Source organism: Ranitomeya imitator, chromosome 6, assembly GCF_032444005.1.
Source record: "Ranitomeya imitator isolate aRanImi1 chromosome 6, aRanImi1.pri, whole genome shotgun sequence".
NCBI classification, from domain to species: domain Eukaryota; kingdom Metazoa; phylum Chordata; class Amphibia; order Anura; family Dendrobatidae; genus Ranitomeya; species Ranitomeya imitator.
In genome coordinates, this window is record NC_091287.1 from 36,741,012 (window position 1) to 36,764,882 (window position 23,871).

The 23,871-nt window shown below is 42.4% G+C and overlaps 1 protein-coding gene across 1 annotated transcript in view; it reads right to left on the bottom strand.

Moving 5' to 3' along the window:
- Nucleotides 1–310: 310 nt before the first annotated feature.
- ABCB1 (ATP binding cassette subfamily B member 1) overlaps nucleotides 311–23,871 on the bottom strand; it is a 65,984-nt gene continuing 42,423 nt past the window's right edge. Inside the window, exons 7-28 of the mRNA XM_069729458.1 lie at nucleotides 21,852–22,023; nucleotides 21,647–21,771; nucleotides 21,373–21,544; nucleotides 19,487–19,600; nucleotides 18,715–18,825; nucleotides 18,370–18,495; nucleotides 18,090–18,293; nucleotides 17,195–17,365; nucleotides 16,642–16,803; nucleotides 13,786–13,953; nucleotides 12,188–12,334; nucleotides 11,495–11,596; nucleotides 10,365–10,442; nucleotides 9,842–9,925; nucleotides 7,534–7,737; nucleotides 6,858–6,958; nucleotides 6,609–6,749; nucleotides 6,046–6,202; nucleotides 5,314–5,511; nucleotides 5,010–5,216; nucleotides 2,969–3,115; nucleotides 311–1,974 (exon numbers count right to left, since the gene is read on the bottom strand). Of these exons, the coding sequence (XP_069585559.1) occupies nucleotides 1,774–1,974; nucleotides 2,969–3,115; nucleotides 5,010–5,216; nucleotides 5,314–5,511; nucleotides 6,046–6,202; nucleotides 6,609–6,749; nucleotides 6,858–6,958; nucleotides 7,534–7,737; nucleotides 9,842–9,925; nucleotides 10,365–10,442; nucleotides 11,495–11,596; nucleotides 12,188–12,334; nucleotides 13,786–13,953; nucleotides 16,642–16,803; nucleotides 17,195–17,365; nucleotides 18,090–18,293; nucleotides 18,370–18,495; nucleotides 18,715–18,825; nucleotides 19,487–19,600; nucleotides 21,373–21,544; nucleotides 21,647–21,771; nucleotides 21,852–22,023 (3,292 nt within the window). The 3' untranslated portion in view covers nucleotides 311–1,773. The remainder of the gene's footprint in view (nucleotides 1,975–2,968; nucleotides 3,116–5,009; nucleotides 5,217–5,313; nucleotides 5,512–6,045; nucleotides 6,203–6,608; nucleotides 6,750–6,857; nucleotides 6,959–7,533; nucleotides 7,738–9,841; nucleotides 9,926–10,364; nucleotides 10,443–11,494; nucleotides 11,597–12,187; nucleotides 12,335–13,785; nucleotides 13,954–16,641; nucleotides 16,804–17,194; nucleotides 17,366–18,089; nucleotides 18,294–18,369; nucleotides 18,496–18,714; nucleotides 18,826–19,486; nucleotides 19,601–21,372; nucleotides 21,545–21,646; nucleotides 21,772–21,851; nucleotides 22,024–23,871) is intronic.

The window sequence follows — 23,871 nt, forward strand, 5'->3', positions numbered from 1 at the left end:
GGATTCAGGGGTGCGGTTTACAGAGCAAGAGGATCAGAGCTATTAAAAGTATATATTTAATCCAGAAAGGTGGGCAGTGTTAATAAAACAGCTTAAAAAAACTATATTTAACATTAAAAAAAAACCTGATTTCAACAAGAGATCATTTCCTGGTGACACATTCCCTTTAGAAGATTTTTCTTTCAGAGCTCAAAACTAGTTCTATTGTTTGCTTTGCCTGTAGTTACACCCTCTGGTGATATGTTTCTTAGTATATTAAGGCATGTTATTTGTACTTCACTGGAAAACAACCTCAAGGAAACCGGCCAAGTTGAAATGTTCAGGAAAAAAATTTATTTTTTTTAAACTTTGCTCAACAAAACTGGAGTGGTAAAAAACAAACAAAACAAAAACAAAGTGGGGAGGTAGCAGCAGTAAAACAACCCTCCGACTATCCTGTCTCCGAAATTATCAAGTGATCAATACTTGTTATTAAATAAGAGGTATATATTATATTGACAATACACAACATATTAAGAAAAATTATACAGAAATTATATCAAAAGCTATAGAAGTCTTATGTGATTATACTAAAAAAAAGTGGTGCTGTTTATGCCTTACCAGACACGATGTCTAGAGAAGAGTGGCGCTGTTTATGCCTTACCAGACACGATGTCTAGAGAAGAGTGGCGCTGTTTATGCCATACCTGACAGTGTATAGAGAAGAGTGGCGCTGTTTATGCCATACCTGACAGTGTATAGAGAAGAGTGGCGCTGTTTATGCCATACCTGACAGTGTATAGAGAAGAGTGGTGCTGTTTATGCCATACCTGACAGTGTATAGAGAAGAGTGGCGCTGTTTATGCCATACCTGACAGTGTATAGAGAAGAGTGGCGCTGTTTATGCCTTACCAGACACAACGTATAGAGAAGAGTGGCGCTGTTTATGCCATACCTGACAGTGTATAGAGAAGAGTGGCGCTGTTTATGCCATACCTGACAATGTATAGAGAAGAGTGGCGCTTTTTTATGCCATACCTGACAGTGTATAGAGAAGAGAGGCGCTGTTTATGCCATACCTGACAGTGTATAGAGAAGAGTGGCGCTGTTTATGCCATACCTGACTATAGAGAAGAGTGGCGCTGTTTATGCCATACCTGACAGTGTATAGAGAAGAGTGGCGCTGTTTATGCAATATCTGACTATAGAGAAGAGTGGCGCTGTTTATGCCATACCTGACAGTGTATAGAGAAGAGTGGCGCTCTTTATGCCATACCTGACAGTGTATAGAGAAGAGTGGCGCTCTTTATGCCATACCTGACAGTGTATAGAGAAGAGTGGCGCTGTTTATGCCTTACCTGAGTGTATAGAGAAGAGTGGTGCTCTTTATGCCATACCTGACACAACGTATAGAGAAGAGTGGCGCTGTTCCCACCTTTTAGCATATTCACAGAAGATCAGGTTCACTTTTGTTTCAATATCAGACACATCAACAAATAAACACATTTTTGGAATTTTTAACCATTTTGCATACAGAGACCCTAGTAGAGCTCTCATCATCCAGGTCTCTATACCAGCGCCTTTGCTTCCTCCCGACATGTAGTGTAAATGACTTGATGTAACCAATTCCTACACAACATAATCATTTTTATCATTTTACGTTTGGGTATTGTCAGAAGGAACAAAGAGCGAGAGATCCGGCCCCGGTGTAATGCCCGTATCGTTGGCCCGGTGCAGGTCTTTGGATTCACAGTAACACCATCTGAATCTGCAATGTCCGCCCTCGTGTCCTGCTCATGTGGGTCCGAGCTGTATTGTGACCAGCGAGTGGTAGACCCCCTTCATCTGCAGGAGCTGCTGATGTGTCCCCTGTTCTACAACTTTTCCGTTCTGGATGACGGCGATTTTATCTGCGTTCTGAATGGTGGACAGGCGGTGGGCGATAACGATACACGTGCGACCTTCCCGAGCTTTGTCCAGAGCGTCCTGTACAACCTGAGGGGGGCGGGGGGGAACATTATATTGTTAGAGACACAATAAATAGAATGAAAAATCCAAACATAACACAAAAATTAGAATTTCAAGGAAAGGCTCCAATTGGTGCCTATGTTGTGGCTGACCGCTGTTCTTCCAGCCCCACTATAACCGTGCACGTTCAGTATGGCTGAGTGTGCATAGAGGAGGGAGTAAAGGAAATCGCTGCCAAATGCAAATGGTGACTTGCTGCTCTTGAGAGCACAGGACTGGGCATATGGAAATTCAACATGTCCGATTCTTATTTTCATGGCTAGACTATATGCAATGTTTGCTTTTGCAGAGATTGCAGCAGGGGCGACAGTGAGATTCACATGACTCTATTCACCACTTGCTGCCATCCCACTCTGTATAAGGCTACGTTCACATTTGTGTTGTGTGGCGCAGCATCGGCGACGCAACGCACAACGCATGCAAAACGCATGCACAATGCAGCGTTTTGTGACGCATGCGTTCATTTTTTTTTGCATGATTTTCGGCACAGAAAAAACTGCATCATGCAGCGTTCTCTGCGCCCTGACAGTTGCGCCAAAATGACGCATGCGTCACAAAACGCAAGACAACGCATGTCCATGCGCCCCCCATGTTATATATAGGGGCGCCGCACAACGCTAATGTGAACGTATCCTAATAGTGTCCTTCAGCTCGGCGCCCCCTATCTGCACAATATCAAATGACTGCCCCTTTGGTGTCCTTCTGTTTAATGCCCTATTTAACCCAATTGCCATAGATTGCTATGGCCATCAATTTCCCTAAGATAGAAACCTGTTCACCCATGTGTCCTGAGGAGACTGAGTACAAAAATAAAAAAACAATGGGGTGGAGACACCAAAGGATAACTTTGCATAGGGCACCGTTAGGCCAAAAGTACAGTTTTTTCCCTCTTGAGACCATGAAGTTTTGGTGCAATGCAGGGCAGGTAACATTTATGTTCATCATTTTATACTAATTTTACCTTCTCACTCTCTGTATCCAGAGCAGACGTGGCCTCATCCAATAACAGGATTTTGGGTCGACGGACCAGAGCTCGTGCTATGGCGATTCTCTGCTTCTGACCTCCGGAGAGCTGCGTTCCCTTATCTCCAACACGGGTGTTATATTTCTGTAAAATAAAGGGATTTTTAGGACACTTTTAAATTATTTATCAATTCTGCATTATGTATATGGATAATAGTTTGAAGCACCACTCACCGCTAGAGTGGGGCAACTAATCTAAGTTCCCTGACCCTGGTATTATACTCACCAACCGCCGTCCTTAGCTGTTTCCGGCATGGCTCCGGTCTCGCGCCACCAACTTGTGACGGCAACTTCTGACTGGCCGAAAGTCAGAGGTAACGGTCGCAAGATCTCAGTGAAAGTCTATGAGTGCCTCGTTCTGGCCTCGTTCAGGCTCTCATAAACTTACCTTGAATTTTTACTTCTGGCCGGTCATATCTAGTGATGAGCGAATATACTCGTTACTCGAGATTTCCTGAGCACGCTCGGGGGTCCTCCGAGTATTTTTTAGTGCTCGGAGATTTAGTTTTCCTCACCTCAGCTGGATGATTTACATCTCTTAGACAGCTTGATTACATGTGGGGATTCCCTAGCAACCAGACAACCCCCACATGTACTTATGCTGGCTAACAGATGTAAATCATTCAGCTGCGGCAATAAAAACTAAATCTCCGAGCACTAAAAAATACTCGGAAGACACCCGAGCGTGCTAGGGAAATCTCGAGTATATTCGCTCATCACTAGTCATAACTCTAATAAGAATAAAAAGTTACAGTGGGTTCACTGCCATTGGAACAGCTTGACCACAGTGTTCAGAATGATTATCAAAACAGAGGTTATGTAATTTATAATAAATACAATGGGCCCAATTCATCAAGACCGGCGTGTTATGATGGGGTGTTTTGGAGTCAGACGCTTCTGTTTTATTAAGAGGTGCATGCCTGAAACAGCTGAAGAGTGGCGTGTTCCTCTGTGCGCTACACCAGTAATTTACTTGTGTCAGTTTTGGAACACCACAATTCATCATGAATTAGACAAGCTGGGGAGGCGGGTACTTCTTCTCCCTGTATGAGTTACCCAATCATAAGTGGGCAACAACACAGCTTAAAAAAAACACGGCCCCACCATAGCTTAGGTTCCACAATGTGTCAGATGAAAGGATATCCCTGATCTCCTAGTCTAACCTCCTGCATGGCTAGAAAGTGCTGTAAAATTGGAGCAGATAACTATCCCTTTTCACATAATGTGAGTGTGAGGGAAAGGTCAGCACAGCTGAGTTTAGCAGTGTTACATTGCACATCCTTTTATCAGCTTTCCTCTTGTCATAGCTCTGCTGTACTGCCCTTTCCACCCACACAGCCTGTCCAATGAGTAATACTTACGGCCGTTCTGCTCAAAGCAACTTGTAATCGTTCTGCAGTGAGAACAGAGCAAACAACTCCAATGTGAAACACATAATGACAGGCTGCTCTGCTCATGTAATGAGCTTAACTGAAAGCTGTGAATCCTCTGAGCTCTAATTTGCCAGCATTTTTTAATCATGCAGGAGGTTAGATCAGGAGATCAGAGCTGTATTCTTACATTGTGCGGGGGTTGTTCTTTCCCCAGTGTGTTGCAGACGGCTTATGATTGGTCAGCATCAGAATGAGGATGAAGTACACGCCCCCAGTGAAATCTTTCTGGTAACGCCCACTTGGGCTTAAATTTTTTTTAACCTTTTAGATGTCAAATACTTTGATCGTTAATATCTCCGCAACGGAAAGGCGAAATTATGAAAAAACAAAAACCTTTTATTTGGATCTGCAGCATCTATTACATCGTGTCCAGTTGAACACAAAAAATTGGTGAAAGGTTTTCTTTAATCTAGGGTTCGCTGTATTTAGAAAAGAGTTGTGGAACAATATTGTTGTAGTGTTAGAATTATTGTAACTATCACAAGTCAACCACGATTTGATCCAATGATCAAGAGTCACATAGAATATGCAATTTTGTTGACTTACATCAGGGAGTGATTCAATGAAGCTCTGGATATTGGCCTCCTTGGCTGCTTTCTCCACTTCTTCGAATGGCACCACCCGGCTGTTATCTCCATAGGCGATATTATCCGCTATACTGCAGTCAAACAGCATGGGCTCCTGAGACACAATACCCATCTGTGCCCGGAGCCACTGGATGTTCACCGCCCTGACGTCAGACCCGTCCACACTCTATAAAGAATACACCAAGTGGCTAAAACCTTGGAAACAGTTGCCAGTGGGCACTAAGACGTCCATTACAAAAAAAATTTCCATTGGGTTTACTTACCACTTCTCCATCCAATGGGTCATAGAATCTTTCTAGAAGTTGAACCGTGGTACTTTTCCCACATCCACTGCTGCCCACTAATGCCAGGGTTTCTCCTTTCCCTACGTTGATATCCAATCCTCGAAGCACGGGCAAATCTGGTCGTGTCGGATAATTAAATCGGACTCCTTGGAATCTGACGTTCCCATAACAGTGAGACTGTAGGCAATGACAAGAGATTTTTATTGAAGTGCTCCTGTGGCAAAACTTATAGGAGTTGTGCAGAATTAGAAAATCATGGATCTACGTTGAGTCTGGTATTGCAGATCAGTTCCCGTGAAATGAATGGAGCCCACTAGTAATACCATACAATCTATTACAGAGATTTGGGGCTTTAAAGAATTAGGAGCCTTAGGCCGGTGTCACATTTGCGAGTGCAATGCAAGAAACTAGGCGCGAGTCTCTCGCATATCAATACCCGGCATTGCCGCTGGCGGTTCGGACCGGAGTGTTCAGCTGCATAGAAATACATACAGCCACACGCTTCGGTCCCGAGTGCCGGCAGCAGTGCCCAGTATTGATGCGCGAGTTTCTCGCATTGCACTCGCAAGTGTGACCCCGGCCTTACTGTCATTACCCCCTTCTCACGTCATATGGTTGCCACTTCTAGACGGCTATAGATATGTCTTCCATTTAACATAGCAAATAGACAAGTCATGAAAAATAATTCCACTTATTCATTAAAGATCTTACAGGTTTGTCTCCGGCCGCATTGTAGCTGTCTATAAGAGGCTGCCTCTCCAGCAGATTGAATATATGAGCTGCTGATGTCTTGGCTTTTGCATAGTCTGGAGCAAAGGAGCTGGTCTGACCCAAAGCCATGGCACCGAATACAATGGCTGAAAATACCCTGTATGAAAAAAATACAGAAGCGTAATAATTATCAAAACTATAGAGATGTTGGTAGAAAGATAAACAGACAAAGGATCATAAGATAGCTAGATAATAGACAGATAAATAGATAACCGATATACTGTATAGCTATATAATAAACAGATAATAGATAGTTAAAAGATAGATAATAGATGATAAATAGATAATAGATAGATGATAGAGAATAGGTAGATAGATAATAGATGATAGATAATCAGTAGATAATAGATATATAATAGATAGATAATAGGTAGATAGATAACAGATGATAGATAATAGATAACAGATAGATAATAGATGATTAATAGATAGATGATAAATAGATAACAGATATAGATAGATAATAGATGGATAATAGGTAGATAATAGATAGATAGTCTTACAAGAATACATCCTCCATATCCGTGTGATTATTTGCTACCAACCAAGCCCCAAAGCGGAAACATCCGGCGTACGCAAAGAACATGATGGCTTGAGATAATCCAAAAGTCACTCCATAAATGTGCGCTTTCTTAATGGAATTCCTAGGCAAAAAGACAATACATTCTTCAGTGTCAGATGAGGGATCTTTGTGCTGCGTCTCGGCCGGTATCGTACAGACGCACAAGCGCACACATTATGGCTTCTCTTACTTGTAGGGTCCGACCAGTTTTTCATCATACATTGCCTCGAACTTCCTCTCTCGGGTTAATGAGACCACGGTGCGAATGTTCTCTACAGCCTCAGTGGCGATCTATGACAGAAGGAGCGGAGATCGGTAAGTAAGAGACTCCGGTGACGCGCCCGGGAACTGCCAGCAGAATGCAAGCACCAATTATGGCAACGTGTGACCCTATAATTACACAGTATGGGTTCGAGGAAGGCAGAGGGTTGGACATCAGCAGTATTGGGGAGATATCTGCTCATCTGAGGCTGCCCCGCCACTAGGGGGCAGTAAGATAGGACATCCTGGCCTGTATGTCTTCGGTTCTGTTCACATGTCCAGTAGTTATTTATGGTTTTGGGGTCATAAAAATGGAAATAAAATGTTCCAGTACAGGACGCATTTATTTCAATGGAATCGGAAGTATCATAAAATGTTTACCATTTGCCTCCTTTCCAGAAAAAAAATGGATAGCAACTGGATCTGTTTTGTTTAGCACTGAAGTCTGTGAATTATATGGATCATAACAGATGTTTTTGCTTTGTATGTAACTGATCTATTTTTTTTAATACTGAATCTTTTACAAACAGATGACAACTGGATGTGTGAACATTGACTTAGCGTGGTACAGGCTGACAGCACATATTATGGTAGACATCGCTCACCTTTCCTGCTACTTCCAGTTCCTCTTTGTCCTTCTTTGCGTGCCCAGCAAACGCTTTCATCTGCAGCAGGGCAGAGACGGCGATGACTGGTACAATCGCCAAGATAAGGAGAGTTAGCTGCCATCCGTAGATGAAAGATATTATGGTGGCAGTGCCCAAGTTGGCAATGTTCTGTGCCAGTAAGGCCAGTCTGGATCCGGTGGCCTGCAATAAAGACACACAGGGAAAATATGGTAAATAACGTCTCATTTCATAAACCATTTTCAGCAGCATTATAATAGCTGTAAGTAAAGATCTAAGGTAGGGACCAAAACTAGAGATGTTAGGAGCATCTGAAAGGCTCGATATTTAAGAGCTCAATTCATTGTCTATGAGACTACTGGCGATATCCAAGCACTTTCCCTAAATCTATCAGGGGGCTCATATTCACGGGGTAGGGCCGACATTAACCCAATGCATCACGAGTAGGGCCAACATTAACCCAATGCATCACGGGTAGGGCTGACATTAACCAAATGCATCACGGGTAGGGCCAACATTAACCTAATGCATCACGGGTAGGGCTGACATTTACCCAATGAATCACTGGTAGGGCCGACATTAACCCAATGCATCATGGGTAGGGCCAACATTAACCCAATGCATCACGGGTAGGGCCAACATTAACCTAATGCATCACGGGTAGGGCTGACATTTACCCAATGAATCACTGGTAGGGCCGACATTAACCCAATGCATCATGGGTAGGGCCAACATTAACCCAATGCATCACGGGTAGGGCCAACATTAACCTAATGCATCACGGGTAGGGCTGACATTTACTGTTATGAACTGGTGATTCAGAAACACAATGGACCTGGTGGTTAAGAGCACCCAAAGTGACCTGATAGTTGCTAATAACATAGGACGAGCTCTGAGACGTGGGAACTCTGCTGACCGCAATCCATAATCCTATCACACCACACTAGAGGTAGCCGTGGAGCGCTCCTGACCAGACCTAGGCGCCTCGGGCACAGCCCTGAAGATAGAAAAATAAGCCTACCTTGCCTCAGAGAAATTCCCCAAAGGAAAAGGCAGCCCCCCACATATAATGACTGTGAGTAAAGATGAAAATACAAACACAGAGATGAAATAGGTATTAGCAAAGTGAGGCCCGACTTACTGAATAGACCGAGGATAGTAAAGATAGCTTTGCGGTCAGCACAAAAACCTACAAACAACCACGCAGAGGGCGCAAAAAGACCCTCCGTACCGACTAACGGCACGGAGGTGCTTCCTCTGCGTCCCAGAGCTTCCAGCAAGCAAGAAAAACCAATATAGCTAGCTGGACAGAAAAAATAGCAAACAAAAGTAACACAAGCAGAACTTAGCTTATGCAGGGCAGACAGGCCACAAGATGATCCAGGAGAGAGCAAGACCAATACTGGAACATTGACTGGAGGCAAGGAACAAAGAACTAGGTGGAGTTAAATAGAGCAGCACCTAACGACCTAACCTCGTCACCTGAGGAAGGAAAGTCAGAAGCCGCAGCCCCACTCACATCCACCAGATGAAGCTCATGGACAGAACCAGCCGAAGTACCACTCATGACCACAGGAGGGAGCTTGACCACAGAATTCACAACAATTTACCCAATGAATCACTGGTAGGGCCGACATTCACCCAATGCATCAGGGGTAGGGCCAACATTAACCCAATTCATCACGGGTAGGGCCAACATTAACCTAATGCATCACGGGTAGGGCTGACACTTACCCAATGAATCACTGGTAGGGCCGACATTGACCCAATGCATCATGGGTAGGGCCAACATTAACCAAATGAATTGCAGGTAGTGTCGACATTAGCCCAATGCATCACTGGTAGGGCCGACATTAACCCAATGCATCACGGGTAGGGCCGACTAACTCAATGCATCATGGGTAGGACTGACATTAACTCAATGCATCATGGGTAGGGCCAACATTAATCCAATGCATCACGGGTGGGGCTGACATTAACCCAATGCATCACGGGTAGGGCCGACATTTACCCAATGCATCACGGGTAGGGCTGACATTAACCCAATGCCTCACGGGTAGGGCCAACATTAACCCAATGCATATGTTTTTGTTGTCACTCTTTCCATCATCTACAGTGGTCACCAACAGCTCCTCATTCCTCTGAGTATATGTGGCTGCAAGACCCCATAGTAGCTTCAATGTCGGTATATAACTCAAAGTATCTTACTACTGTCCTCATATTAGGTTTTAGTTTTGAGCGCCCTCTAGCAAGGTAATTTTTTGAATAGTCAAAGCCAAACACATACCCCCTGCACTTGGGAGGCGTCGGAGGCCAGTCTTGTCGTTAAAGCACCAGTACTATTCTTCTTGTCATCAAACCAGCCCATTTCCTGAAATACAAAAGACGCCATGAAATAATCCACGTCATGAAACCTCTATTATCCGTGTAAGTAGATCGCAGTACCTAGACCTTGGCCTGAATACAGATTGCTGCCTCCATTCTTATTTTGGGGTTCTCCCATCGTAATAAGATCATCATTGTAATTATGTACCTAGAAACCCGAGGAAAATGTTGGCTAATCTTTACGGAAGATGGATAAATTAACCATTGGATGAGATGACATTTTTCTTCATGTACTACCGTTCCCAGCCAGCGGAGGCAGCATTGTGGGAGATATGACATTGCTGTACAACACCATGACCTGTCTCTGACTGAATGGACAATACTATAAAGCTGCATTTTTTTTAAACAAATATTCTGCCTTAGAAAACCCTCGCTTCATGTCCTAGGGGTGTCAACCCTTCTAAAGTAAATGCCATAGATCATACCTGTCTTAACATCGCTTTAAAGGTAAATAGCCTAAGTCTTGTTGTAAGAATTTCTCCGGCTTTTCCAAATGTGAATCCCTGTAAAATTAGGAATAGAAAGCGTTAGGAAATGATCATTAGATTAGAAGAACGTGGTTACTTTTATCCATAGACAGTGCCACACTTGTCCGGAGGCTGTGCTTGGTACTGCAGCTCATCACTATTAAAATCAATGAGTCTCAGCTGCATTACCTTTCATAACCTGTCGGTCGGCGTGGCACTGTTTTTGGAAGAAATCAGCCATGTTTTTGTAATCCTACAAACTCAGTACCGAGTTTCTTCATACGTCATTCCAAAGTGAATGAGGCTGTTAAAACGCAGCTCCATCCATGGGGCGGGGATGTCCCAGAGATTGAGGCACCGGATCCACAACAAAATTAGCATGAAATATGAACACACCTTTAGAGAATGTTCACACGATGCGTTGTAGAAGCTGGTTTTATCACTTTTTCATAAAATTCAGGCAAAAACTATGCGTTTTTAATGCATTTTTGGAACAATGCTGCAAAAATGCAACAAGTAAGTATTGTATTTGTCCCTTGTATGTGCTATTTGCTCATTAAGTGGTGGTAATATGTGCTCTTGACATGGTGCGGTGGTATTTGTTCCTTGTATGTGATATTATTCGATCACTGTGGTTGTAATTTGTGGTCTGGTCATGGTGCGGTGGTATTTGTTCCTTGTACGTGATATTGGTCATTTTAAAAATTGAAAAATAAATCAAAATATACCTAAATTGTATTGCATATTTGAACAAATATTTAATAGGTTACAGTAGAGTAGGGCCCGACCATTTTTCTGGAATAATCTGGTTCAGGTATATCATGACCCCCGTCACATGACCCCCGTCACATGACCGGGGGGCCCACAGTGTCTGAACAGCCCGGGGCCCTGGCTACCCTTAATCCACCCCTGGTCGGTAGCCTAAGCAACGAGCAGTAAACAATAAAATTACAATTCCTTCAATTTAAAACACAGAGGATTTTTAATAAGAGGTTAACTGCAAAAGTGCTCGTTTTTACAGGCGTGCTGCAATTTTACTGTCTTAAGACAACCTCTTTAAAATAAAAAAAATGCTCAAACTGGAATACCTGGAGGAAAAATGTCACAAAAGAGATGCCTCCGAGTCCCAGGAACAGCAAACAAAACATGTTACTTTGGGATCTCATCTCATCTGGCTCACCGGCAAATACCTACAATTTAAGAAAACGATAATTACTATGCGCTCTGTTAACATCGAAGAATGAAGAACACAATACGTGAGCAACAACATTCCCGTGGCTCCGCACATAACAAGAGATACGTAATTTAATAAGAAATTACTAATGAGGAATTTGCATAAAAAACCTTCAATAATCCTAAAAATGAAATGTTAAACTTTGTAATATTTCTTTTTAGTTGAAGTTGATATCTTCCTCACTTACCAAAAGCATGTAGATTCCTTTTAAAAAAAAAATGTTCAGAGACCTTACCAGTCACTAAGAAATCAATCTTTGGTAGCTAAAGGAAAAAAAAGAGGTGTGGGGAGGAGGAGGGGGATGGTGCTGCAGAATTTCATTCTCAATCTCAGAGGCTCATGCCATCAAATAGGAAGAGGGGCAGCACACGTAGTGACTGGTCAAAGCACAGCGCAGCTTTTCATCTTTACACCAAGAAACCCCCCCAGTTAAGGAGATATGATGTACTGTACACTCGGAACTCAGTATTATTTGGCTTCAATTTGATGCAATAAAAGACAAACACAAGTCAATTAGAGGTGTCCTGAACTACCGCTATTTACTTACCGCAATAATCTTGGAGAATATAATTGCGAAGGCGGGCTGTATGGCACCGTTTATAGCGGCGCAAATGATCCCAACCACAAAGTACGGCCATTCGGGTTTGTTAAACTTCATGATTTTGAAAAAAGAGACTGGAGGAACTTTTTCAGCCTGAAATATACATGTCCGATATATGAGTTGGGAAGCGAGGAGATCGACAATTGCCAAACCCTTTTATTTATACGAATGAACAGTAGAATCCTTTATCGAAATACATTATAATTCTATGAAATTAGGACGTTTACGTTTTTGTAATCTCCACTGGGTCTACATGTGCAAATATAGAGGAACCTGCGCTAGCAAAGATGGCTGCTGTGTAACCATTTACATGCTGACTGATACTGGTTGTACTTGGGCGCACCAGTTTCCATCCCCTCTCCCATCAGCGGGGAGTCGAAGAATGACCATGGCAGCTGGATTCCTGTTGAAAGCCCCATAGCTGCCATTTCAGTCCTCGCAGCTGTAACTGCGCCCCCGGCCTTGACTGACACTCGCTCTGCATTGGGGCCCACTGTCAGTCAGGGCCGGGGGCGCAGTTACAGCCGCCGCTTTGTATACTCAGAGTGGTGACTGGACCAGCGCCGGCGTCGCCCCATGACTGAAACCGGAACGCTGCCAGGGAGAATAAAGTTCATTTTCTCCACGCAGAGATGGGGTAAGTGCAGGTGCCGGGCAGGTCAATTATGCTCTTAACCTGCAGATTAAACCCCATATCTGCAGGTTAATAGCATTATTTCTGGTGAAAAGTTCCCCTGAAACGCCAAAAAAAGAGAAAAATAAAAATAAAAACTGCCAGAATTGCTGTTGCAGTTTTTCCACCTCCCTTCCAAAGATGCTATAAGAAGCAATCAAAACATTGTATGTACTTTAAAATGGTATCTAGAGAAATTACAACTTACCAAACCAAAAAGCAAGCCCTGATGCAGCTCCATCAACAGAAAAATAAAAAACAGCTACAATTATCCAAAAATGGCGACACTTTTTTTTTAAACCATTGAAATATAAAAAGAACTTTATAAGTTTGGTTTTGCCATAATCCTACAGACTTGAAGAATCCTGCTGCCAGCTAATATTTACAGCACAATGAATGACAAAATAAGAAAACCCTCCAAACAATGGCAGAATTGCCGGGTTTATTCACCATTTCACCCCAGTTGGAGGTTTTATTTCCCATTTTTCAGCACATTATATGGTAAAGTGAATGATGTCATTCGTAACTACAGCATTGTCTTTATGTGGCGGCACGGTGGTGCAGTGGTTAGCACTGCAGCGCTGGGGTCCTGGGTTCTAATCCCACCCAGGACAACATCTGCAAAGAGTTTGTATGTTCTCTCCTTGTTTGCGTGGGTTTCCTCCGGGTACTCCGGTTTCCTCCCACATTCCAAAGACATACTGATAGAGAATTTAGATTCTGAGCCCCATTGGGGACAGTGATGATAATGTGTGCAACCTGTAAAGTGCTGTGGAATATGTTAGCGCTATATAAAGATTATTATTATGTTATTCATTCAACTTTTCCAGCTAAAATAGAAAAGGCATTTATGGTGTTTTCTAGCACTCACCTCCTCTTTGTCCTTCTCCTTATCTTCAACCTCTGTTGTTTTCTTGTAGCTGCTGTGCCGACTTGATTTCCTCCTTATTATGTTGGTATCAGGGTCTTTTTCATAGCCATCTATAACTTGGTATTCATTACCTTTCCCTTCACTTTCCTTATCCTCAGCATCTATTGTCTAATGATGAAGGAGAGTACATATTACATTATATAACATGGAGATTGGTGGGATGGATGTCCGTATATGGCATATTGATGTGTTTTGACTAGTGGGATCTCCACCAAGCTCAGAATGGAAGTGTCCATCACACTGTCTTAGGCTGATAAGTAGCTGTGATGGTGGATTCGCCCTCTATTGATGTCTAAGTGACATATGCCTAGCATTCCATCATAGAGGCCTACCAGAGGATTCTCCTGTAGGCCAGTCCGAGTCTGTCCACCAAGCTCAGAATGGAAGTGTCCATCATCCTGCTGTCTTAGGCAGGGTTCACATTGCGTCAATGGCAATGCGCTGACGGCATCCGTTACACAGCGGCACTAACGCTATGTAACAGATGCGTTAGCGCACCCATTGACTGCCACTGTGTAGAGCCTCGCTAACACATGTCATAATCGGCATACGTTAGCCATGTGCCGTCATTCTGTGACGGACCCTCGGACGCGGTCTGCAGCGTTTCCGGGTCCATCACCAATAGCGTAGGTGGAGCATCTGCGCTATCACGATCGCATAACGCGATCTTTAAAAGGCACTAGCGTTGGTGCAGTCCGTTTAACGCATGCGTTGAACGGACTGCACCAATGCAATGTGAACCCAGCCTTAGACTGATAAGTAGCTGTGACTGATTCACCCTCTATTGATGGCTGAGTGACATATCCATCATAGGGGCCTACCAGAGGATTCTCCTGATCTTCTGTAGGCCAGTCCAAGCCTGTCCACCAAGCTCAGAATGGAAGTGTCCATCATCCTGTCTTGGACTGATAAGTAGCTGTGTCTGTTCATTTGCCCTCTATTGCTGTCTACAGATCTGAGATATGCATGCAGTTCAATAAGTGTGTAACATCTTCTATGATGGGGATGGGAGAATAAAGAGGCCATATATCTGGCCAGGCAGCATAAAAACCATGTTTGTCAACTGTTCTTGCTGCAAGTCGCTGTAAATTGTGCATGGCTTTGCCTTGCAGATCTCTGTTGTGTGGCACACTACCACTGCACATCTACTATGTGAAGATGCAGACTTAAAGGTGTACTTTCATCTCCAGGATCCTATCCCAATATGCAGTAGGTGTAATAATAATAATATTAGCAAATACCGTACATCTAATTAGAAATGTAGTATAGTTTTCCTGATTCGCTATGTCTCTTTCCTCATGTGCGTTGCAGGACCTTAGGTGTCCATGGCTACGACCACTAGCAACTACCTAACTGTCACTATAGTAATGATCGGAACCATGGATACATAAGATCCTGCAACGCACATAAGGAAAGAGACATAGCGGTTATCTTTTTAACCTACTCCATATTTTGGCTTAAAAAATGAAATGAAAAACTTTAATAAAAACCTGCATGTCTACTGGCACCTTTTCCTGGCCATGCACTTCAGATGTACATAGGTTGATTTGGCCTTGGCTTACTATTTAATGTGCATAGGAAGCTCATGAGGTCTTCCATCAGGGAAGATAAGGATGGGGTAGATGAATCTTAACTACCTGATCCTTTTGCTGCCATCAAAAGAGTCTAGAGAAGATCAAGAGAAAAAAATGAGAGCCAGAGGAGCATTCAGCAATAACTGTCCAATGTGTATGGTCAACTTTAAGGTACATCCATGGGTGCAGGTTTGATGCCTGCAGATGCCGGTTTAGCAAAATGCTTTTTAATTCATACTGCTTTTTATTTTTTTCCACAATTCCATTTATTGAATTCTAAAATTTAATAAGAAGGATTTTGTTAAAAAGAAAAAACCCAATAAAGCAAGCAAAACACAATGATATTTCCAGGCTCGGACTGGCCCACAGGAGAAAAGGAGAATCCTCCGATGGGCACCTGTGTAAGAGTGAGCAGTTCTTGGCACAATATACTTGAATCACTATGTACAGACAGAGACGCCATCTTATTCATTTACCAATCTACCCAGTTCATTGTTATACTGTATACATTTTTAATTACGGATGATGTTACATTTGCATGTAATTGAAAAGTGGCGCCGTGGAGTTGGTTACTGGGGAGCCCTTGGCACCCCAGTCCGACACTGGATGTAGCATATAATAGGACAGCCACAGATTACATTCTGGAGATGCGAAAATTTTACAATTTTTATTGCACCCATAAGACAACTCGTAAGCTGCTTTTTAATTCATTGGGTTTTCATTATGTTACTGAAAAAAAAGTGAAATGTCTTAAAAAGGGGGCGTTTTGATACAGATTTTCAAGCCAAAATAAGGAGTATATCATAAATGAAAGTGAAGAAACAAGGGTCAGCTATAACAGAGCATATAAGATGCACTGTCATGAGTTGTTATGATTTATGGCCCCCGTACACAACAGGATAAAGTCAGCCAAACCCATCGATATTGGCGAGATCGGCCAACTGTATAACGCCTATAGGGGTCTCCCGACTCTCTAATGAGACATGATGTTGGGGGACATAGTGTTGATTTGCAAAGTGATCCTATGTTCTCCCTGGAGATAATCTTCTACCTGAGGAGTTTAGCAGCTGAAGAGCACAGGAGTCGACAGCTATGACAGCTGTCTGATGTGTATGGGGGGAATTTGGACTTCGGTAAAATTATGGCTAACTTAAAATGACTAACATTTCAGGTGCAAGTGGTGGATTGGTAAAATATATTCTGCATGTATAGTTTTTTTTACCTGCATAGTGACCAGCTTATAGTAAATTCCTTCCTTCTGCATGAGCTGTCCATGAGATCCTTCCTCAGTTATAACACCTTCAAAAAATCCAGCAATAGTATCTGCGTTCCTGATCGTTGACAATCGGTGGGCAATGACAATAGTGGTCCGTCCTTCTCTAGCCTACAGAAAAATTAATAGTAAAGAGCTTAGAGGAAGTCATACCGAATGCTTAGTGACCCAGAGAATAATATGGATTGGAAATTTGGGTGCAACTTTTTTGTCCGGCCACCGTGACGTTATGACATGTAAGATACATGAGCCAAATGACTTGAACCCTGAACAATTACTAATAAACCTTTCCCCAGAAGTCGTTAAAGGGCTTTATGCCATAGTGTCATGTCACAGGGTCACAATGAGTTGTCATGTAGGCCGATGAGGGCACCATAAATAAAAGCTAAAATAAAAAAGCTGAAAAAATTTTTGGGAAAAAAAAAGTTTTGGCTTTTGGAATGATTTTGTAAAAAAGATAATTGATTGATCATTAAAGTAAACAATATACCTGTCACTTTACCTTATCCAGAGCTGCCTGGACAACAGATTCACTCTCAGTGTCCAGAGCAGATGTGGCTTCATCAAGAAGAAGAATTTTGGGGTTGCGAACCAGTGCCCTGGCAATCGCAATTCTTTGTTTCTGGCCTCCACTGAGCTGAGTTCCTCTCTCTCCCACAAGAGTCTCAAATTTCTGCAAAATCACAAAAACATGGTCAATCAAACATCTGTACCATGTATGTCCTTGGACAATAGTCTCGCAAACATTTCGGGACCCGTCTACAATGTCCATATTTCCCAACAGGCGCTGAACTCATGAGTCAGCCCATTTTAATTGGAAAGTCAAGTCATAACTATTGGTATCAAGATCGAGATAAACACAATGTCCTCCATACATCTGTGACCTCGTCTCCCGGTACTTACCTACCCGCAACCTCCGATCCTCACAAGATCTCCTACTCTACTCCCCTCTTATCTCCTCTTCCCACAATCGTATACAAGATTTCTCTCACGTATCACCCCTACTCTGGAACCCTCTACCACAACACATCAGACTCTCGCCTACCATCGAAACCTTCAAAAAGAACCTGAAGACCCACCTCTTCAGACAAGCCTACAACCTGCAGTTACCACCGATCGACCAAACCGCTGCATGACCATCTCTACCCTCACCTACTGTATTCTCACCCATCCCTTGTAGATTGTGAGCCCTCGCGGGCATGGTCCTCATTCCTCCTGTACCAGTTATGACTTGTATTGTTTAAGATTATTGTACTTGTTTTTATGTATACCCCACCTCACATGTAAAGCGCCATGGAATAAATGGCGCTATAACAATAAATAATAATAATAATGTCAAAAAGAGAGTATGGTAATTAATTGACTGTATAAAAAAGATAAAATCAAGTAGAGCTTACATCTGGAAGCTTCGTGATGAAGTTATAGGCATTGGCTTCCTTAGTGGCTTGTACAATTTCCTCCATGGTTACATCTTCCCGGCCATAGCGTATATTATCAGCAATGGTGGTATCAAACAGGACTGGTTCTTGACTCACCACCCCAATGACTTCTCTTAAGTGTCTAATATTCAGAGTCCGAATATCTTGTCCATCAATGGTGATCTTCAAGAAGAAGAGAGTGAAAATCTATCCAAGGATGGCAGAAAAATTCAGAAAATGATGTAAAAAGCCTCCTTACCGTGCCTTCATCTGGGTCATAGAATCTCTGAATAAGCTGGACCGTTGTACTTTTTCCACAACCACTGCTCCCCACGAGGGCCACCGTCTGACCGCTGGGAACCGTAAGGTTCAAGCCTTTCAAAACCTTCAGTGAGAAATATTCTCATTACACGTCACTTGTATGTAGATAATGCTGCCATCATGTACAGATAGGTAATACCACAGTACATAACACATTAATAATACGGCCATACTGTAAAAATAAATAATACCACTATACAGTGCCCAAATAAAAACCCTATATAATGGTGTCAGCTATTATTACCGTCATAGAAGTATGGTTGAGGTAACACAAGTTACTAACCTGGATGTCAGGCCTGGATGGATATGTGAACTTCACATTTCTGAACTGTATGTCTCCCTTAATCTTGTCAGGTTTGAACCCCGCAGAGGAAAAGCTGTCTATTTTGGGTTTCTGTAGTAAAAAAAAAGATGTGTAAATATGTATAGACAAAATATATAAATTTATCGGACCCCTTAATTAATTAGTAGCTCGTAGAGATGATGATCTGCAATAAAACAGGCAGCGCAAATAAGACGCACTAGCATGGTAGGATTTACCTATAGGCATTGTAGACCTGTACGTATATAGACAATGTAGGTCTATACTGGCGCCATAACAGCAACACCTCTCACTTTCCGATACATACAGAAAGTGAGACACGTTGGATAACCCCTTTTGGTTGTGAATTATTTGAGTCTAAAGCACAAGACAATCTGTACCTACAGAATTCTGCAATGTAAATCCAATATTGGGCTCCACAAACATAGAGAGAGATGGGCTTCAGCTGCATCTCCCTGCTCCCTCCCACCATTCCTTTACTCAACATTTGCTTACAAATCCAAAGATTGCACAAAGAAGCTGTCTTTGGCCAAAAGATATAGAAGGCCAGGAGCCACCAACACTGAGACAACGTGTCTAGCCACACTAGAACATAGATGACGCTATTAGTGGTCAGAAGCCCCCAAAAAACGCTCCACGTACCAACCCCACATTTAATAAAAAAGTCCTATACACGGTCACAAACAGTAAAGATTCCTGCAAATATAAAGAATCTACAAAAAAGAAGTCTTACATTGTCGATAATGTTAAATACTGCATATGCGGCCCCCCGAGCGTTGGAAAATGCTTCAATATTGGGGGATGTTTGTCCAACGGCAAAAGCTCCGATAATGACAGAAAAGAATACCTAAGAATCATAAAAGAAAGACATCTCAATAGTTCATCATGACACTGATAGAGATAAATACAAAGTTAATTTACAGGGAGTTGTCTAGTTTTGATAAACTTGTTTTGTAGAAGGGTCTCAATATCATAAGCTGATAACAGGACCACAGGGAGTCCTTCTTCTGGATTTGTAGAAGGGTCTCAATATCATAAGCTGATCACGTGGCCACAGGGAGTCCTTCTTCAGGATTTGCAGAAGGGTCTCAATATGATAAGCTGATCACAGGACCACAGCGAGTCCTTCTTCAGGATTGTAGAAGGGTCTCAATATGATAAGCTGATCACAGGACCACAGGGAGTCCTTCTTCAGGATTCGTAGAAGGGTCTCAATATGATAAGCTGATCACAGGACCACAGGGAGTCCTTCAGGAATTGTAGAAGGGTCTCAATATGATAAGCTGATCACAGGGCCACAGGGAGTCCTTCTTCAGGATTTGTAGAAGGGTCTCAATATGATAAGCTGATCACAGGGCCACAGGGAGTCCTTCTTCAGGATTGTAGAAGGGTCTCAATATGATAAGCTGATCACAGGGCCACAGGGAGTCCTTCTTCAGGATTTGTAGAAGGGTCTCAATATGATAAGCTGATCACATGGCCACAGGGAGTCCTTCTTCAGGATTTGTAGAAGGGTCTCAATATGATAAGCTGATCACATGGCCACAGGGAGTCCTTCTTCAGGATTTGTAGAAGGGTCTCAATATGATAAGCTGATCACAGGACCACAGGGAGTCCTTCTTCAGGATTGTAGAAGGGTCTCAATATGATAAGCTGATCACAGGGCCACAGGGAGTCCTTCTTCAGGATTCGTAGAAGGGTCTCAATATGATAAGCTGAACACAGGACCATAGGGAGTCCTTCTTCAGGATTCCCAAGTAATCAAATGCAATCTGCTGAGGAAACCGTCAGTAAGTGCCCAATTCTTCTGTAGCGTGGCCGCCACAGGAGAAATGAAGTATGAACTGTCTGTGCAAAGTGTGCTCAAAGGAGCCAGGCACTCCGGATTAGGGGACGCTTTCTGTACCTAAGCTCCATTCTGAATTGTGGACAAGTAGAGATAACCAAATCTCTCAAAATTAATTTGCTCATATTGACCTGTAGTTTCGATTTGGTCTGAATAAAATTCATTCCATATAAACTCTGTCTTGAAAAGACATTTATCTCTCCTTACCCAAACTTAAAATAACGGGGAGGAGGGGGGGGAAGGCGATAAGAGGTTAAAAAATAATAAAATATTATATTCATATGTGCTACACCTCACATGTCCTCCAACTGCAATTCTCATCCAGGTCCTCTGCTTGATTTGTATTGGTCTTCAGATCGGACTTTGGTTCAGATCTTCACTAAATTGTACCCAATATGAGGGCTAATCAGATCTGGACTGAGGGCCGAGGTCCAGAGACTGATCCAGAGCAGAGGATCGGGTTGGTTGAAGTGTCCCTAGCACAGGTTAGTGTAATCTTTTTTTTATTTCTACTCTTTTCTCGGGACTCAAATATTCCTCCGAAATGGCGACTGGTAAATTTTGGAAAATTCGGTAACGAATCTGATTATGAATCTAGGTGATTTGCAAATGGGTTTGTTAAATCTGATAATCAAATTAACACATCCTAAACACTGACAAAACCCCAACTGCGAATGTGCTTCCAGATGTTAACAAATGCGCTTTACATCCTAGCTATCCTTCTATCAATGAGGCCTTTTTTAGAAGGAGAATTCATAGGCATCTGTACTCACCGTCAGCACGCTCCCAATAGTGTAGTCTCCTTCTATGATCAGGGTGGTACCATACCAAAATGCCAATGCATAAGATGCATATATCATTAAAAACGCAAATCCTATCGCGACGTTAGCCGTGATTGCCTTCCTGATCCCTATCTTTTTGGCTTCCTCTAAGTTCTTTTCATACCTGGGTACACAAAATGGTTAAACAAGTCAATCAACTGATGCTGTGACGGTCACTGTCTATTTTCGGCCTAAAACAGTATTACAAGAAGAGAGTTGCACCCACCTCTGAATTTCCTTATCTTGTCCGCCAAAGGCTATAACAGTCCTGATGGCGGCGAGCACTTCCTCGGCCACGGCTCCAGCTTTGGCATATGCCGTCAGCTCCTTGTTAGTAAATGCTGACAATATCTGCAAATAAATTGTAAGATTTATACGGACCTCGCCTATAGGCATCATATAGAGAATCTGTCTTTGTTTGTTTTTTTTACCTTTGCCCAAATAGCAGCTGAAAGTCCCATTACGGGGCTGATTGCCAGAATGACCAGGGTCAGCTTCCAACCCTTAACAAAGCCAATGATAAATCCGGTCAAAAAAGTAGCCAACGATTGGACCAGCATGGCGATCTTATCTCCGATGCCTTCATTGATTTTTTGGACATCACTGAATAAAAATAGAAAAGAAAGGTAAAATCAAAACAGACCAAGCTGTAAAGTTGAAGGGATGATGAAGAAGACATGTTGTACAACAATAGCATGGAAAGCCTGCTCAAGGAATAACCTAGAATTACGGGTATATGTACCACAGAGGCATCTAATGCAGAAGGTTACGGGTCCTCAGAGGGTGATGTTATCCTTGTTCCTCATGAAAACTAAAGCAAGGTCTCACCTAAACAAAGATAATGGAGAACTAATAAAAGTGTAATTTGGCAGATTGTGCCACTATCTTGTCCAGCAAGTAACAAAACGATCACACTTCCTTCACTATCTCTCGAGCCTCCTGGGGTGTAACTATAGTAGGTAGCACCTGGGTCATGAAGCCTAGAGAGGTCCAATAGGTAAAATCAGAAGTATTAAAAACTTGTGATGGAAGTCCTATTGGAAAGTAGGGCTCACGAACTGAAGGCTCTAAAACCTGCCTCAAACAGTTATGTTCCCCACGAGGGTGGTGGTGGTGAAGTGTCATGCTGTTCCTCGGATTTTAGAATTCCTTATCTCACCCACAAATAGTTCCCTTTTGCCATTTGAGAAAAAGGTCAACAGATCACTCCAGATCAATGATTTATTTGTACATGGGTCATCATGAGATCCATATGGCCACAATCTCCCTTCTCCAGAAACGGGTACACTGATGGTGTACCCAATTAAATTTAAACATGGGAAACACCTTTAATAATAATAACAGTAATTATTATTACTATTGTTATTATTTATTAATTATACTTTTGTTTTTTTTTCATGTTTATTATTCATTTTGATTTCTTTTTTAAGATCTGAAGGCTGTAAATTCTTTGTAAGGATGGCCTGTTGTCTGTGCTTCTCTTTTCCCCTCGTCCTCTGTCTAGTCAGTAAACAGATTAGATCCGTTTTAGATATAATTATATCTTCCAAAGTCTCCATAGAAACCAAACAGGTCATCATGTAATTCAGGACAATAAGATGTAACAACAAGACAGAACATAAAAAGAACATAATAACATAAAAAATATCAGAAAAGATAATAAATCCGTGTCGGCCTTTTATTACGGACCTGAATGCCTTTCTTATATGAATACACAAAAAATAAAAATAACGTTCTGGACGTCTGGCTGCAAGAAGTCCAACATCGTCCAACATCGCACTTTCTTCTAACCATGTTACAGCCATAAAATCCAGGAAGCTGAGATGTGGAGGGTTGTTTGTTGAAGTTTCTATTTTTAATTTTCCAGTATTCTTTAGATTTTGTTTCTCTTTCGTAAGAGGACCGTGGCAAACAAATTACAATTTCTCAGCTTCCTTAATTCCTATGCATGCAACATAATAAGAAGAGTATGTTGGGCTAAGTCAGCATAGGGAGACTTATAGGCCAGGAAATGCTCCCTCAATGAAGAAACTATTTGCCTAACTTTACCAGGGAGCAAATCCTGGTCTATAAGTCTCCGTCTGCTGACTTAATGAGAAACTTTAGCCAAGAAAGCCATCAATGGCTTTCTCCCACTCCTACTTTGCATTGATGAGGGACAAGAACCCTCAAAACAGCTGCTTGCAAATGGAGATCTTTTAATTTTGGAGAAGATTCTGGTTCTGGCATGAGGCACAGGTCAATATCCACTTCTAGAATGACTACCTCCAGTAGATGGCATTAGAACCCCTGTTCTCTTCCTGCATGAAGATTATGACCCCCATAAAAGTAGAATTATTTTCTAGTTTGGGGTGGTCTACTTTGGGGGAAAGTTAGTGAAAACTCTTTGGATGGCAAAAAGTGAAACTCAGAGTAGCTGTCATACTTTTACCCCTTGGGGTGACCCAAGTA